Source organism: Peromyscus leucopus, chromosome 1 (assembly GCF_004664715.2).
Source record: "Peromyscus leucopus breed LL Stock chromosome 1, UCI_PerLeu_2.1, whole genome shotgun sequence".
NCBI lineage: Eukaryota > Metazoa > Chordata > Mammalia > Rodentia > Cricetidae > Peromyscus > Peromyscus leucopus.
The window spans coordinates 73644324-73658967 of NC_051063.1; the positions used below are offsets into that span (position 1 = coordinate 73644324).

The window sequence follows — 14644 nt, forward strand, 5'->3', positions numbered from 1 at the left end:
ATGACAACAAGAAAAGCACCACACTGAATTGTTTTTTTTGTTTTGTTTTGTTTTGTTTTTTGGTTTTTCGAGACAGGGTTTCTCTGTGTAGTTTTGGTGCCTGTCCTGGATCTTACTCTGTAGACCAGGGCAGCCTCAAACTCACAGAGATCCGCCTGGCTCTGCCTCCTGAGTGCTGGGATTAAAGGCGTGCACCACCACCACCACCACCACCACCACCACCACCACCACCACCACCCCCAAATGTTTTTTTAAGAGGGGCTGAACTGTTTTATTACATCTCCACCAGCAACGGATGAGAAGTCCAAGCATCTCTACTTGAGTGTGATATTTAACTTTGTCCTTAATTTGAATTTTTTTCTACTGGCTAGAGATGGCAATCATCTTTCCTAGTACCTATCAGTTCATATTTCATTTTTTGGTAAAGTATCTGTTTATGAATTTTGTCTACTTTCAAGAATTTTTTTTGGTTTGCTAACTACTGGGTTTTGAGAGTTCTTTCTGTAGATAAAAGTCCTTAACTGGATAAGTAGCTTGTAAACTTTATTCTAGTCTATCTTTTTTGTTGTTTTTCAAGACAGAGATTCTCTGTGTAGCTTTGGAGCCTGTCCTGGAACGCACTCTGTAAACCAGGCTGGCCTCAAAGTCAGAGAACCTGCCTCTGCCTCCCAAGTGCTGGGATTAAAGGTGTGCACCACCACTACTAGCTAGTCTATGTCTTCTAGTCATTCTCTGAACAGGGTCTTTCACAAAACAAGCATTTGAAATACTGATGATGTCAAGTTATCAGTCTTCTTTGATGGATAATGTGCTTGATGTCAACTCAAAGGCTCTTTGCCTAATCCTTAACCTGCAGATTTTTTTTCCCATGCTTGCTCCTGAAAGTGCTATGGTTTTTATGTTTTAAAGCTCAATGTTAACAAATCCTTAGCCATACCCAAGACTTCCTGGCTATTTACAGCATCCACACACTATAATCCCACAATAAGTCAGTTACATTTTTAAAACTCAAAAGACAATTAAGTCTCAACTGTCAGGTGTATCATGAGGTATTTTCAACCTGTTCTACATTTAAACAGGTCAACTTTGACAAAAAATAAATAAATAAATAACTGTAAACTCCCCCTAGAGCAGAGACTGGTGCTATTATATACACTTTGAAAAGCATAGAGAAAGATACTCAAGTTAGTTTATTGATATTATAAGATTTCTTCCCACTAACCACAATCACCTGGCACAAGGCTTGAAAAAATATGTTATTTGTTAAAATTTTAAAAGTCTATGCTAGATGATGGTGGTGCCCACCTTTAATCCCAGAACTCCAGAGGCAGAGGTGTGGGATCTCTGAGTTTGAGGCCAGTCTGGTCTATATAGTGAGTTCCAGGACAGTCATGGCTACCAGAGAAACCCTATCCTGGGGGGGGGGGGGGGTAGGGAGGTGTCTACAAAGCATCAAAATCTTTTAAGATAAAAAGACAAAAGTAATGAGAATATTCAACACTGGCACATAGCCATCACTTTAAATTCTCGTTTCTCAACTATTACTAATTTAATTTGCATTAAAATGTATTTCCTCAGTAGCAATATAAGAAACTTAAGTTCATATAAAAGTTTCAAGTTCATCTTTTAAATTACATAAATTTATTTTTCCTAATATGTAGGCACATCAGTATTTTAGGATACAATCCAGCCAGGATTGCAGTCCCCAGGTCACAAGTTTAAAAAAGTTACACATATTTGCAGACTCTAACCCAGCAACTTTACTTCCAAGCATTAATTTATCTTAGTGTAGACCTGCAACCTCAGCTGCTCAGGAAGCAGAGGCAGGAGGAGCCATAGTTCAAGGCTAGTCTGAGCTACAAAGCAGATTTGAGGACAACTAGGGCAACTCTAAAAAGAACTGAGATATAGCTCAGTGGTAAGGCTCTAGCCTAGCATGTGGCGGCCCTTAGTGTTAATCTCTAAAGTTTAATGTTCATCCCAACATTGTTAAATAAAATTTTAAAAAGCCCTCCATTTCTCTATCAATAGAGGCTTATAAATTATGGTAAATCCACAGAAGAATTCTTCAGCCATTACAAGTGACAGAGAATAACTTTTGATGACTGATGTAAGATATGCTGCTACAAAGTCTAACATGTAACTCCCATCTCCACTTCTGTAGGGAGAATACAAAGAACTCAGCTCAGAGAAGGATCCAGTGTTTATGTGTGTAACTTCCGATCTTTTTTACAATAAACATACAAAAGTTTGCAAAACATTTTCAGAATAGGAAACTAAATTAAAAGCTTTTGTAGTTAATAAATACTGAGTTGACTCACAAAGACATTCTGTTTCAGTTATGATGAAAATACAAATATCACCAGGCAGTAGTGGCACACGCCTTTAATCCCAGCACTCGGGAGGCAGAGGCAGGCGGATCTCTGTGAGTTCGAGGCCAGCCTGGTCTACACAGCAAGATCCAGGACAAGCTCTAAAGCTACACAGAGAAACCCTGTCTCGAAAAACCAAAAAAAAAGAAAGAAAGAAAAGAAAAAGAAAATACAAATATCGATATGCAGGCATGAGACCGACATTCAACAGAAGCATTTATTTGTTACCTGAGTTGGAGTGATGATGGGGACACCACCAACAATATCAGTTCTGTAGGACACTTGCTTCTTGCCGCAGTCACCTTGGCGACTCAGGCTGTCAGAAGCAGGCTGTGAGTCTGACTGCTTTGGTACCTGGAAAAGTGAGATGAATTATCATGCAACCAGAATTGTATTTGCAACCCTCTCCATCATCACAGAATTTTCAACTAGTTGTCTGTAGACAAATGACAAATGATAATCTATTTACAATACTGTAACTGAAGCTCTCAGGTTGTTCGGGGCTGACAACACTTCAGGATTCAGCCACCACCACCTACTGCTTGTGCAGTCACTACTTCATACAGTTTGAGAAGGAAGCAGGGCTTAGAGGCAGCAGTTGAGATCCCTGCTGTACTACATTCTAGCCAATAAAATGAAATAATCACACTCGGCATCAGTAACGTACTGAGTGCGATTTAAAAGACATTTTATTTAGGAATCCTCACAGTCATCCAGAAACATTATCAACAATAAGAATGACAAACACAACGGTAATGTATAAAAATGTCTCAGTTAAAATTAAGTTGTTTGTCCATCACCTGTAAACTACAGAGGAACTACCAACACCGTAGTCAAAGGCCCTGCGTGTACTAATGTGCTTCCATCCAAGGCAGGGAATAGACACAAGACATGACCCAGAGCATCACTAAAAGCTGTCATTCCCAGGCTCCATCCCCAGAATGGGTCTCTAGAACATTCCCCTCAAATGCAGTTTCGAAGGAACAGGTGCTTTTGAGGGACAGTGTTTCACAAACTACACTGTACTCTCACTGCACACCACACTGCACTCCCCAGACCTGGAGAAGAGCGGGTGGACAATGCAGACAAGGGTTTATTGACAAAGTCGTTCTTTTCAAAGTACTGAATAAGCATGGGCTGTGTGCGTGAGAAGATCTCATTCCACACACACTCATGAACATAACTGTCCATGGGTAAAAATGGCTCACATCTTAGGTAATATCATTCTCTCCCACTGCCCCCCTTGTCAGGCTTTCTCTTGGGCCCTGGCCACACCTTCCAGCTTCAAACACACACTCCCCTACAGTGTCAGCCACTGGTGGAAACAGGAGGAAGAGAGAAAGGGAGCCTGGCACTGGTGGCATGTGCCTTTAGTCCCAGCGCTAGGGAGGTAGAGGCAGGTGAATCTCTGAGTTATTGGCCAGCCTGGTCTACAGTGAGTTCCAGGACAGCCAGGGATACATAGAGAAACCTAACCTAGAAAAACCAAAACAGAGAGGGGGTAGGGAGAGAGAGAGAAAGAGGAAAGGGGAAGGAAGGGAAAAGGAAGGGGAAGGGGGAGGGGAAAGGAAAGGAAAGGAAAGAAAGGGGAGGAGATGAATCCTGAATGCCTGTGATCCTAAGAGGGCTCACTCTTGAGTGCTTTTTAAAGGTGACTGCAATAGTGGACAGTGTTAGTTGTTGGCTAAAATTAAGACACCACACCCTAGAACAATCTGCAGATGAAATCTAGTACATTTTCTAGAATCACATAATTTATTTCAGTCGTTTTGCAAAGTGTGGTCCTGTCAACTCACTGAAAATAGAAAACAGCAGTAAGAAAACCTGAAGCCACCGAGATGACCTGAGATTGCCACTCTGTGGTGACCTGCAAGAAGAGCAGCGGCTGTCTGTCCTCCAGGTAAGGGTTCTGCTACTCACAAGGACAGCTGAGGAAAAGGCTCTCACGAAACTTCAAATACACTAATAGATGCTGCCTTCCCCACTCTCCTTCCAGAAACGTATCACACCAAAAATTCTTTTCTGTGCAACTGGCCCACCGCTGACAACCTGACAACCTCCACAATAAAGTCTGTGCAAGTACAATCCCCACTCAAACCGGTGATTACAAAAATTACAATCACCTTGTTTTCAAAAAAAGTGCAAGTAAACTATCCAGATATAAAGTAATTCCCTTAGAATTTACAAAAAATTCTTAATAAAAAGTGAGTCAAATCCAAGATAAAGAACCCCCACCCTAACACATACACCCCCACCTGCAGATCAGCCAACTGTTAATGAGCATCAAATAGCCAACTCACAGGGCTCTGCTCTATTGCTTCTTCCCTGCTTTTTATGTGACTATTTCTTGGGAAGGGTCTGAACACATTCTTAGCAGGTATTTACTATGACCCCAATACAGTGTCCCAATATTAGAAAAGAAAATAATGACTAGAGAAGGAAGATTTGAGCAAAACAGACATTTATGACAAATAAATAAAAGGCTACAGGCCTTTCAAAAGTTACAGGGGAGTGAAATTCAGCTAGCCAGGAATGAGGGCAGAGCTGGAGGAGAGAATCTAAGTGTTTGATAAATTCCTTGGTGGAAAGACCTGCAGTCTCTCCATCTGAGCTGGCCAGCTGGCAAAGGCTTGGTTAACACTGCAGGGTAGCAAGGTCATTCATTCTTTAGATCAATATTCAGCTGACTTGTCCCAGTTGCCATTAAAAAAAAAATCCTTGTGGAGTTTCTGTTACTATTTTAAAAGACTAGTTTTTAGATTAAAAGCTAATGTAGACTTTTAAATTAGAAGTTACGGTGGGGCCGGGCAGTGGTGGCAGCCTTTAATCTCAGCACTTGGGAGGCAGAGGCAGGCGGATCTCCGTGAGTTTGAGGCCAGCCTGGTCTACAGAGTAAGTTCCAGGAAAGGCACAAACCTATACAGAGAAACCCTGTCTCAAAAACCAAAAACCTAAAACAGAAACAAAAACAAAAACAAAAAAAAAAAAAAAAAAAAAAAAAGTTACGGTGGAAAAAGACATTTTACAAATAGTGGACTTCTGCTTAGGCAAAAACTGTGAGTATAGGAACCACTACACTGATGGTTGACAAATACACATTTGAAAGCAGGCTTCCAATTTTGGATTTTCCAAACTCAAGTCACTGACAATGTCCTTCAAGAATATTTCTTCTAATATGGACCTTTTAAAAGTCTTTAGGAAAGAATTTACAATGTCACAGACAGGGAAAGTAAGGAAAGACAGACTACTGCGGTGAAAAGCAGTGCACTAGGTGACATATTACTACAGTCGGAACAGTAACTAATCACTGTACTTTAGCCACAATGCTCTAACAATCTCTAGGGTGAAGTCACTCTGGAAAACTCCACCTTTAAGATTCTGTATGTTTAAGTGTATAGATGACACAGTACTCAGCAGATCACTAAACTATAGTTGATTAAAATATCATTTGAGAATGACTGCAGAGGAAGGAAAACTATACATGTACTAAAATGAAAATATACATCTTTCAAAGATCCTATATGTAAATCATTAGCTATTTAGATATGAAATTAGACATATCACACTCCAATATACTTAAAGGTGCAAAATGCCTATGATGTCTAAATTGGTAAAATCTTTAAAAAATTTAACAAAATATCTATATCTTTTAACTGTATATACACACACACACACACACCCCACACACACACTGAGATAGGGTTTCTCTGTGTAGCTCTGGCTGTCCTGGAACTTGCTTTGTAGACCAGGCTGGCCTTGAACTCACTGAGATCCGCCTGCCTCTGCCTCCCCAGTGCTGGAGGAACATCTCTAAAGATGTTCGACAAGCCGGGCGTTGGTGGTGCACGCCTTTAATCCCAGCACTCGGGAGGCAGAGCCAGGCGGATCTCTGTGAGTTCGAGGCCAGCCTGGGCTACCAAGTGAGCTCCAGGAAAGGCGCAAAGCTACACAGAGAAACCCTGTCTCGAAAAACCAAAAAAAAAATAAATAAATAAAAAAAAAAAATAAAGATGTTCGACACTACCACCTGGTTATTTTTTTTTAAATATTTATTTATTTATTTATTTATTTATTTATTTATTTACTTATTATGTATACAGTGTTCTGTCTGCATGTATGCATGCAGGCCAGAAGAGAGCACCAGATCTCATTACAGATGGTTATTTTTTTTTAAGATTTATTTATTTATTTATTTACTTACTTACTTATTTATTTATTATGTATACAGTGTTCTGTCTGCATGTATGCATGCAGGCCAGAAGAGAGCACCAGATCTCATTACAGATGGTTATTTTTTTTAAAGATTTATTTATTTATTTATTTATTTATTTATTTACTTACTTACTTACTTACTTACTTATTTATTTATTATGTATACAGTGTTCTGTCTGCATGTATGCATGCAGGCCAGAAGAGAGCACCAGATCTCATTACAGATGGTTATTTTTTTTTAAGATTTATTTATTTATTTATTTACTTACTTATTTATTTATTTATTTATTATGTATACAGTGTTCTGTCTGCATGTATGCATGCAGGCCAGAAGAGAGCACCAGATCTCATTACAGATGGTTATTTTTTTTAAAGATTTATTTATTTATTTATTTACTTACTTACTTACTTACTTATTTATTTATTATGTATACAGTGTTCTGTCTGCATGTATGCATGCAGGCCAGAAGAGAGCACCAAATCTCATTACAGATGGTTTTGAGCCACCATGTAGTTGCTGGGAATTGAACTCAGGACCTCTGTAAGAACAGCTAGTGCTCTTAACCACTGAGCCATCTCGTCAGCCCCCCGCCCCTTCAAATTTTTATGTGTATGGACGTTTTGCCTGCAGGTCTGTGTACCACCTACATGCCTGGTGCCTGTGTAGGCCAGAAGAAGTTACCATTTCCCCTAGCACTGGAGTTATAGACAATTGTGAGCAGTCACATGGGTATAGGGAACCAAACCCTGGTCCTTTGCAAGAGCAGCCAGTGCTCTTAACCACTGGGCCATATCTCCAGCCCCAACAAAATACATCTTATTAAAGCCTGGGAATTCTCTTATTTCCCTGTTTACCTAAAATTGACTCCAGTCAATTACCAGTTCTATATTTATATCACTGCATTTATAATTACTTTACTGATGATTTCTGTATCTTACTTTATTTATATTTTCTAAATATGAATTATAAAGTCATAAAAATCATTATCCAGATTTATCTAAAAACAGTAAAAAATGTCATATAAAATAAAGCTGCAAGATCCCAAGAGCTAATTAAAGCTAATTAAATATTATCAGTTTTTCCTTCCTGCTGAAAAGCTTGCAATGATATGAAGAAATATTTAGTCCCACAAATAAATGGGAGAACAATTCAAAGCATTCCAACTTGGTAAAATGATTAGAACATTATTCCACTTTTCTTTAAATCACTAAAAAAAGCCAGTTCTGCTTTATTACTATAGACTATGAAAAACAAATTCAGTAAAGTACTACATACAGACTTCATAAAGATATCTTCCAGGCAGGAAATATTTATTAGGAGTTCAAAATGATCAGCTAAAACCTTGTAAGAACATAAACTTCTGAATCTGCTCAAAATATTGCTATCCTGAAACTGCACAAGCCCCAAAATAACTTCTGCTTCACATACAGCTCAGATGTGGTGTGTAGGCGTTTTCTGTCATGTGGTAACAAGCTGTTCTGATGCAAGACAAAAAATTTGACCTAACTAAGAACAGCCTTGGTTGACTAGCTTAACGCTGCTGCTGTGTGGCACAGACATAAAATCGTTCACTTTAGATGAACTCTATATGCACTGATTTCCCGAGAACATGCTCTTTGACCAGATTAGGACCAGTAAATAACTATACTTCACTAAAAACAAACTTTAATGCATAAAACCTCACACAGGAGGAGTTCCTTCCCAGCCCCTTCCAAGTAGCCTACTTTGTCTAAGGATGAAAGCTACAGCAAGGCAGTTCACGGGCGCAGCAGTAGCAGCAGCAGCAGCAGCAGCAGCAACTTGCTCAGAAAAGTTTGGCTTTGCTCATTGCACTGCAGAGTTCAGGGTCCAGGGGCCAACAAGCTTGCCTGGGTTCCAGCTTCATAGCTTACCAGTGCTGAAGTCTGTACAAGTCACTCAACCTTTCCAGAAAGCTGAGGGAAAACTTTCCATCTAAAGCCTGTCTGCTGGCACAGTGTAAGTAATCAGTAAGTACTGATGTTCATTTTAAAAGAGTTTAATAGCAGTGAGTTGTAGCATCAACAGGAGGGAAGAGTAGCAGGTCCTGGACCTCCAGGGAAAAGGGCAGATGAGAGAAGGAGTTTACAGCCTCAGACATTCCGAGAGCACACAGACAGGACCCTCTGGTTACCACAGCTCTTCAGACACAATCTTTAGACCTGAGCCTTCCCTTGTTCACACCCATCTTCTCCTTTGCCTGACAAGGCTTAGAAAAGGGGAATGCTTGTGCCCATCCCCAAAGTAAGTGGTCCAAAGCCTCTTATCCTACTCTAGATGTAAAACAAAAACACAATCAACATAAACAGTGATGTGAATCCTTACTAGGGACACAGTAAAAGGCATTCACAGGCTGACCATCTCCATGCACAAAAAAAAGCTCACATTCAGAACCCATCTTTTAAACCAAGCTTGAATATGCAACATGCTGGTAAGTTGAGGATATCAGACACATTTTAAAAATGTAAAGAGTACTTCTATAAAGAAAAAAATTTTTAAATACATACTTACTGTAATTTTTATAGCTTTGTTCAAGACATTTACCCACTCCACTAAGTCTTGCTGATCATTGGCTTGTAGGAAGTATTTTCTCATTCCTGCATTCATAACTGTCAAAAAAAGTATATGAAATATAGTTGTTACCTCTAAATTATGTAGAGAACAGCTGCAAAAGTCTTAACTATATTCAACACTGCAACTCTTGGATTTAACAAAATACACAGGCCATATAAAACACTGCTTTCATCACTGTCATGATGTCATGTTTCATTAAATGTATATACCGTTAAATAGTGAGTCAGTGATGTTTACTGACTCCCATGATTCATACATACTTCAATCCCAACACTTGGGAGGCAAAGGCAAATAGATCTCTATGAGTTCAAGGCCAGCCTGGTCTTCAGAATGAGTTCCAGGACAGCCAGAGCTGTTACACAGAGAAACCCTATCTCAAAACAAACAAAAAGAACATTACAATGAAACATCACTTGAGCACTTTCCTCCACACTTTGACCAGTATTTCTATGGGATAATTTTCTTTGGGGGAGACTGGAGAGAGGTCTCAGCAGTTAAGAGCACTGGCTACACCTCCAGAGGACCTGTGTTCAATTCCCAGCACCCATATGACAGCTCACAATTGTCTGTAACTCCTGTTCCAGGGGATCCAACACCCTCTTCTGGCCTCTGAGAGCACTGCATACAAGTGGTACACAGACATACACACCAGCAAAATACCCATACTAACTAATAAAATTATTTTAAGAAGCATTTTAATAAAATCTGATTTTTAAAAAAATTTTGTTTTGGGTCAGGTATGGTGGCGCATGCCTGTAAACCCAGGACTCAGGAGGCAGAGGCAGGTGGATCTCTTTGTGTTCAATATCAGACTGGACTACAAAGGAATCCCAGGCCAGCTAGGGCCATATGGTGAGACCCTATCTCAAACAAACAACAAAAGGAAAAAAAGAAAAAGAAACTCAACTTTTTCATTATAAATAGTCTTCCCTAATACTGAATCCCTATACAAAAGCTTCTTCCCAATTGTATATACAAGGTCTCTAATTCCGCTCACCAGTACTGTTATTAGCATCTGTGCTACATATACATCCATTGCTTTCAAGTCTTTAAGCTTGGAGGCTTGGAGTCTGAAACGTTATTTCATAGTTTCCTGGTAGCTGCTCCTCCACAGTCCAAGGCTCTGTACTACATTTCCCTCTCTCTCCTAACCCCAGAGTGAAGCTGCTTCGTGCTGTCTCCAATGTCTAATCAATGCAACATCTCCACTGTGCTCTTTCTGTCTTCCGACATTTGTGAAAATAATCCCCTGTAACAATTACTTTGGGACCAAAAAATGCCTCCAATGGTATTTCATTCAACAGACCCTAGCTGATACAGCACTCTATTAACCTAATTAGTTGCTAATTAGTAGATAACTAGACCTTGTTTGAATCTGAATTTAATTACTGAGAAAAAAGTTCTGTATGGGCATTAGGCACCTGCATTTACCTCGTGAGCTTTGTATATTCTTTCACTCATTTCTCTTGAGCTGTTCAGCTGTAATTTACTGATCTGCAGGAGCTTCTTCATTAACCAGTTTCTTTATCCTAAGCACTTTCCCTGTGAATTCTCACTTTGCTCATGGTATCTTTGACTAAACAAATATTCTATCAGTTTTCCCTTTAATCTTATAGACTTCATGTATTTGCAAACCTCTATAATTTAAGCTTATAAACATTTTTTTTTAGTCCCTGGTAATATTTTTAGCCCCAAAATAATACTTGTATTTAAAATTAAATTTTGTATTTTAAATACAAATATTGTTACACTTGAAGCTTTCATCAAAAAAACAAAAACTAACAACAACAACAACTTTTTTCTTTTGAGACAGGGTCTCCTTATGTAGCCTTGATTGGCCCCGAGTTTGATATGTGTAGACCAGCCTGGCCTCAAACTCACAGAGATCCACCAGCCTCTGCCTTCTAAGTGCTGGGATTAAAGGTATATTTTCTATGAAATTTATAAATGCCCCCTTAAGGGACTGGGACTATGTACTTCATAAAGCACATCTGCAGATAGCTGTCTACAAGTCATAAGGGGCTCTTTAATTACACCTATTTATATCATATGCATTTGTTTAGAAAATCAAATACTACTACAGGAGCTAAGGCATCTGAATAGCCACACTGTTGAAATTGTTCAAATATAAAATCAACTTCCAAGGCCAGGCATGGTGGCACACACCTTTATACTAGCACTCTGGGGAGGCAGAGGTAGGCCTACCTCTGAGTTCCAGGTCAGCCCAGTCTACATAGTGAGTTCTAAAACAGCCAAGGCTACAGGGTGAGACACTGTCTCAAAACCAACCAAAAAACTAACTAACTAACTAAAAAAAAAAAAAAAAACAAGAAACAAAGCTTCCAAAAGTCTCCACCCCAACAATGAATAATTCATGTACTAGCACTCAGTTGAACATGACCAAGAGAAGGAGGAAATGAAAATCCTCAAGGGAACACACGATTTTGAAATTGGGCCTGGGAACAAGTTACTCTAAACAGCTCCCTAGACTAAGTTGAAGATCCCAGAAGTCAAAAGCACTTATGAAGTGCTACAGAAAAATTCATCTGAAAAGTAAAAAACTGTAACACACCATTAATTGTACATCTGCATGTTTCTAGAGCAAGCAGTGGTTCTCAACATATAGGTAGTGACCCCCTTGGGGGTTGAACAATCATTTCACAAGGGTTGCCTAAGACCATGAGAAAACACAGATATTTAATTATGATTCATAACTGTAGCAAAATTACAGTTATGAAGTAGCAATGAAAATAATTTTTAGGGTTGAGGTCACTACAAGGAGAGGAACTGTATTAAAGGGCCACAGCATTAGGAAAGTTGAGAACCACTAGAAAATAGAAAAATAGAAAAGTATCCTAAGTGTATTTCAGCATAACTAGGAACTCCCTGGGACACGGCATCTGTCTACAAACAGCTTCTGTTGTTAACATCCAGTAGTCAGCACAGTATGCATTCAGACCTTGTCCAGTGTCAGCTCAATGGTGACTTCTTCCCCAAAATATTGTTTGGAGCATCAGCTCAGAACACTGAAGAGATTTACAATCCAAGTATTTGGAGCTGGAGAAATGGCTCAGCTCTTCCAGAGTAGACAAGTCCAACTCCAGAACCCATGTGGTCATTTACAACTGTCTGTAATTCCAGTCCCAGGGAAATCTGACAGCCACCACCAGGCACACACCTGGTGCCCAGACACACATGCAAGCAAAACACAAAATACACACAGATAAAACAGTAAGTTTAAAAATAAATAGAACCTAACAGTGCACTACAACTGCTGGTGCTAAGCAAATGCATAATACACATACTTCCAAATGAGTGATATTCAGATGAGGGTCTCTTTGAAGGGGGAAAAAGACCAACATAACTGAACTAAAAAGACCCCTTGACGTCTGATATGTAGCTCACTCAGTGTATGCCCACCATGCACAGGCTCTGGGTTTCATCTCTAGACCCCCAAACCCAAAACTAAAGCAAACAAACAAAAAAAACCACAACTCTTGATATACCTTGTGGTTTGAATAAAAAACTCGCATGCTTTTATTTTATGGCAAGCGGGGCAAAGACATCTGCTACAAACTGAGAAGCCAGGACTCAGCAAGGCTGATAAACCCATCCAGGGCTCCCAAGCACTGTGCAATCTGAGTCCTGCTCTCCTTATCTATGCATCAGCAATGTCACATGTCCTTTCCCGGAGAAAAAGGACCGATGCATGTGAAGAAATGGACACGATAATCCTCTCTTATCATCGTCCCCTGGAAAGTGGTGTGTATGCAATGCAGGGGGGCGAGCAGACGGGAAGGAAGAAGCTGTGACTACCACAAACACAGAGCTAGGATACCTCTGGGCTGCCAAGCTTTTTAAGCAGGAGTATCATATGAACCTTAGTCCTCAGAGGCTTGTCTGCTTCCTACCTTTTCACCTGAGTACATTTTTATTCAAATCTTTACAACAGAGCAAATAAAACAAATGCATAAAAACTACAGCACAGAGATTAGCCTAACTGCAGCAAAAACCCTCTCTCATGATCCAGGACTAAATGGCTGTGGCTCAAGTGTGGCCACAGATCTGGTGGTGATGAGGCATGCATCAGGTCTTTTCTCACTTTTTTGGCTTTTCTCTCCCACTCATGATTTTTTTATTTTTATTTTTTTAGAAAGTGGCTCAGTATGCAGTCCAGGCTGGTGGCCTGGGGCCTGCCATCTTCTTGAAATGCTGAGATTACAAGTTTACAAGTGAGATTGCCACATCAATTTCTCTATTACCGCTTTTTAAATTTGATGATTCTTTGCCTTTCTTTTTTTAAAGTTAGCCGGGTGGTGGTGGCTCATGCCTTTAATGCCAGCACTAGAGAGGCAGAAGCAGGCAGATCTCTGAGCTTGAGGCCAGTCTGGTCTATAGAGAGTTCCAGGACAGCCAGAGATATACAGAGAAACCCTGTCTTGAGGGGGAAAAAAAAAAAAAAAGGTTTTCTCCTGAGTTCTGCATTACTCGTTTCTTTTTCTGTCTGATAATTCTCAAATCCTAAGTAATTTGGGCTGTTACTTTTTAAAAGAGGGACTAAAGAGGATGGTTGTACCCTCTTGGGTTGGGAGGCCCTAGTGGAAATATCCAGATGTCAGTACCATTCCTCAGTTCTTGAGGGTAATCAGGCTCTACCCACCTACTGCTGGCTGCAGCTGGCTGCAGGTTCCCTGGGGCTGCACAGGACAGGGCTCTGTTCAGTATTCAGATTCTCCTTTAATCCTCCTTTTCAGTTTCATGCTTCATTCCTTCCCTTCTCCAGGATTAGTGTTAGTTTCTATTTCTGGACACGCCACACATCCCATTCCCTGCTGGGCTGGGGGAAGGGTGGCTGCCCACATGAGCCAGATGGAGACAGAGACTAGAGTTTTGTTTTGTTTTAAAAGACATCCAAACAAAGAACCTGTTCTCAGGCCCCCTTCACTGTAGCTTCCCCCATCCCCCAAACAGGCCCCACTACCTAAGCCTATTAGAGAGGGATGGGGCAAGGCACAGAAATGGTTAGCTTTTCTTTCTCTGCTCTGCAAAGTGAGCTGCTATTCCTCCATCTGCTTCCATATTTATACACTGAGGGCCACCTGCTCAGGTCTCCTACCTTTATCAAAGATAAGGTCTGAGTGTTTCTTTTTCTCCCATTTCAGGGGAATTAGAGACATCCTGCCACTTAGAATGAAGTCGGGGTTCCAGTATCTCTCTCTGAAAGCAACTGTTTTATGAATCTCTTCTGTATTCCTGACAGATGCAGATGATTACAGAAAGATGAACAAGAGGCTCATCTTACTCTTTGATTCCAACTAAAATCACCTACTCTAATTAGGCCCAATAACTATGAATGTTGAGTTTATTACTTAAGTGTTAAAAATACGCACGTTTGGGCTGGAGGTGCATTTAGCTCAGTGGTAGAGCATTTGCCTAGTATGCCCAAGTCCTAGGTTCAATAACCAGC

General features: G+C 40.1%; 1 protein-coding gene across 6 annotated transcripts in view; it reads right to left on the reverse strand.

Annotated features, from left to right (window-relative positions):
• The window catches only part of Plekha1 (pleckstrin homology domain containing A1), a 49673-nt gene that overhangs the window by 14571 nt on the left and 20458 nt on the right, over nucleotides 1-14644 (reverse strand). For all 6 annotated transcript variants that reach the window (XM_028868348.2, XM_028868356.2, XM_028868334.2 and 3 more), the window contains 2 exons: nucleotides 9115-9212; nucleotides 2601-2726 (listed from right to left, as the gene is read on the reverse strand). In XM_028868348.2, coding sequence (XP_028724181.1) covers nucleotides 2601-2726; nucleotides 9115-9212 — 224 coding nt within the window. The remainder of the gene's footprint in view (nucleotides 1-2600; nucleotides 2727-9114; nucleotides 9213-14644) is intronic.